Here is a 3,102-nt window from a genome sequence, read left to right on the forward strand (position 1 = left end):
GATTACAGGACAGATTTAGGAATTTTACAGGATTTAAATAGGACCCTTAGGATATAAATTAATATAGAATAAGATGATTTCATGTAACTCTGCATTAATATTTGTATACAGGTATCTCTATTCTGTGTCACTGTATCATTCATTAGACTTAATTAGGAAAAAGCAACATTAAGAACCTCATTCTCCTTTCCTCTAAGCCAGAAAATTTTACACACATCTCTTCTAGGATAGCTTTGACTTGGACTCAAACACCAACAGAGAGCAGAGCTCCCCTCTAAAGGGAGACTGTGACAAGTGGATAGACTTTTCCAAGATGCGCAGTTCAAATCAAGAGTATTACTTGAAGCTGGAAGAGTTGAAGAATGCCCACTTGGAGACCATGGCAAAACTGGAGAGTATGTATAGGAACAAACTGTATTTGAAAGAAGTACAACCCTTGGACAAGAGAAACACCACTACTACTAAGTATTGTAGGTAAGTTTGGGAGCACTTCTTAGCTGAAGATTCTCAAATGCTTTGCAGATACCTGTGAAACAGCAGGTTTGTTTCTGGGGCTGGAAAAGTGTTATTCTCCCCATTTCCTCTAAGCAGATAATGACAGAAAAGTCTTTGCAAAAGCTCATCAGCCTTGCTAAGGGACTGTGAGGTTCACAGGTGGGTGTACAGCAGGGCCTTTTTCTGGAAAGTTACTGACTTGGTGAGCAGCACTGAAACTAGGGTCTGGTGTGGGTGCCCAGTGTGCTGCTCTTTTTGGTTACTAGTGACCATTCCTTAAAGTGGAAGTTACTGACTTGGCAGCAGTGTTGGACTGGCTCAAAACAAGTTGGTTTTTTTCCCTTTTCTCAAGGCCAACGTGGGACAAGAGCTCCTATCAGCCTCTAAATTTGCACAAATCCTTTTCAGACTCTGACTTAAGTGATCACTTAAGCAGGAGTGTATCTGATGTGTCTGACAAAGAATTAGCATTTAAGGAAAGTGACAGTGAAACTGGATCCTCTGCATTTGCTAAGCAACAGATTGAAAAAATGTGGGATGGGTTCTCTGTGGAAGATTATACCTCCCGCATCCAGCACAGCTTCCCAAGCTCCGCACCGTGCAGGAAGGTACGGAAGAAACAGAAAGCTTGGTCACCCAAAGTTACCGTGCCAAGGCCTTTCCAGATGACTATCAGAGAAGCTAAGAAAAAGGAACAGAATGTTAAATCCAAGTCACAGATTGAGGTGGAAAATCACTTATTGAAGAAGCAACTGGAGGAAGAAGCAGAGTGCCAGAAAAAATTCCGAGCCAATCCAGTGCCTGCTGCAGTGTTTCTGCCGCTGTACCACGACATCATGCAACGGAATGAGGAACGCAGGAGGTCTGTGCGGGAGAGGAGCAAACTCAAGCTCTTGGCTTCCCAGAAACCATTTAAATTCATTGAAAGGGAGAGGCAAAGGAGTGAAATGAGGAAAATGCAACTAAGAGACCTTTCCCCACCTGAAATGAAAGTTAAAGTGTTCAAGGCAAAACCAGTTCCCAAATGGGTTTACAGTTCAGATGTTAATGACAAGTGGAAGGAGGAGGAGCTCTACAGAAAAATCAGGATCAGGATGAGAGCTGAAGAGTTGCTACGGAATTCCTCTCTACCCAACAGCAGACTGGCTGGAAAGGAGACCAATACAAAGAAGAAACACAAGAGCCCTGAAGCAAAGCAAAGAGAACAGAAACTCAAGATCAAATCAAGTGTTCCAAATTTTGAACTACTCCATAAGAAGCTTGAGAAACGGCTCCTGCAGCAGCGGAAGGTGAAGCACCTGACAGTCTGTGAGCCTTTCAACCTCCGTACTCCCCAGATTCCCTCCAACAAGGGGAAGATTCTGAAGGACATTCAAGAGGATGAGGAAAATTTGAAAGAGACACGTTGGCCATTTGCCTCTCCGAGATGTAAACCTCAGATGAGACATTCAAATGCAAATTTACATCTCTTGGGACCTGGAAAGTCTAAGTCTCCCAAAGTGACAGAATCCACGAGACAGCGGCTGCAAGCTGTCAGGTAACTGCTTTAGAGATGCTCTACTTATACACACACCTTAAAAGTAGATTTTGTTTATTTTACACATGTACATAATTCTTCCATGCAGTGAACATAGGACTTAATAAGGGCTTATTTCTAATTTAAAATTTAAAACATTTAAATATAGCACTTAATTAGTACTTAATTGTTATAGAAACAGTGAATTTTTCTTAGACTATCCCTAGGAAGGAGATAAATGACTGCTGTTTCCCAGGATATCCTGAATCCCTTAAAATGGCACATACCTTGTGTCCTCGCATGGCAACCTTGTTTTCACCCTGGTTTTCTTTTTTGAATCATCTTTTCCAAAGCCTTCTTTCCAGTCTTGCTCTTGATTTAAAATGAATTCAGCCTTAGTTTATTTTCCCCACCAGGAATTCACTTGAGGAAAAGAGAAAGCTGGAAGAACAACAAAAAAGGAACAGGACAAAGCAGAAACAAAGAAGGAAAACATTCCAGAAAATTGTAATGGCTCGGGCTGAGGCCAATGACCCACATCAGAGCCTAGCTCAGATATCCAAATCCAAATTAAAAACATTCAGGTATTTTGCTGCATTCCCCTGAATCCTGAACCTCACATTCAACAGTGAGAATGAGAAGTTCAGGATTGCATTGTATGTTCAACATACAATGTATGAAAATAGTCCCAAGTTTACGTAATTCCACGCATGATGAATTAAACATTGTGCAAGCAGCTAGTAAAAAATGGTCAGATTGAGGATTTCAACTGAGACACTGTTGCCTGCTCTAATGATTTCAGTATAGATTGAAATAGATGTGTATAGAAATCTATATGGAATGTAGAAATCTATATATTCCACCTTATAGTATTAAGGATTAGCTAACAGGAGAGTCCTGTGTGTTCTCAATTGACATACCAGCTAAAGAGGAGAAGTTCATTAAATTCAGAAGGAAAAGGAACAGTGTAGTTATAGAACATCCTTGCCCAGCTGGATGCTGCCTTGGTGTTGGTACAATTTTGGTGCTGTTAACAATTCACTTCTTTGTCTCAGCGGGTCTTCAACTTCAGAGGGAAAATTAGAGCAGGA

General features: G+C 41.0%; 1 protein-coding gene across 1 annotated transcript in view; it reads left to right on the top strand.

Moving 5' to 3' along the window:
- Positions 1–226: 226 nt before the first annotated feature.
- Positions 227–3,102, top strand: part of FAM161A (family with sequence similarity 161, member A) — a gene marked incomplete at its 5' end in the record, with an annotated part of 6,345 nt that continues 3,469 nt past the window's right edge. Inside the window, 3 exons of the mRNA XM_009078850.1 lie at positions 227–474; positions 848–2,032; positions 2,428–2,595. Coding sequence (XP_009077098.1) covers positions 227–474; positions 848–2,032; positions 2,428–2,595 — 1,601 coding nt within the window. The remainder of the gene's footprint in view (positions 475–847; positions 2,033–2,427; positions 2,596–3,102) is intronic.

The sequence above is a fragment of the Acanthisitta chloris genome, unplaced genomic scaffold (genome assembly GCF_000695815.1).
Source record: "Acanthisitta chloris isolate BGI_N310 unplaced genomic scaffold, ASM69581v1 scaffold11717, whole genome shotgun sequence".
NCBI lineage: Eukaryota > Metazoa > Chordata > Aves > Passeriformes > Acanthisittidae > Acanthisitta > Acanthisitta chloris.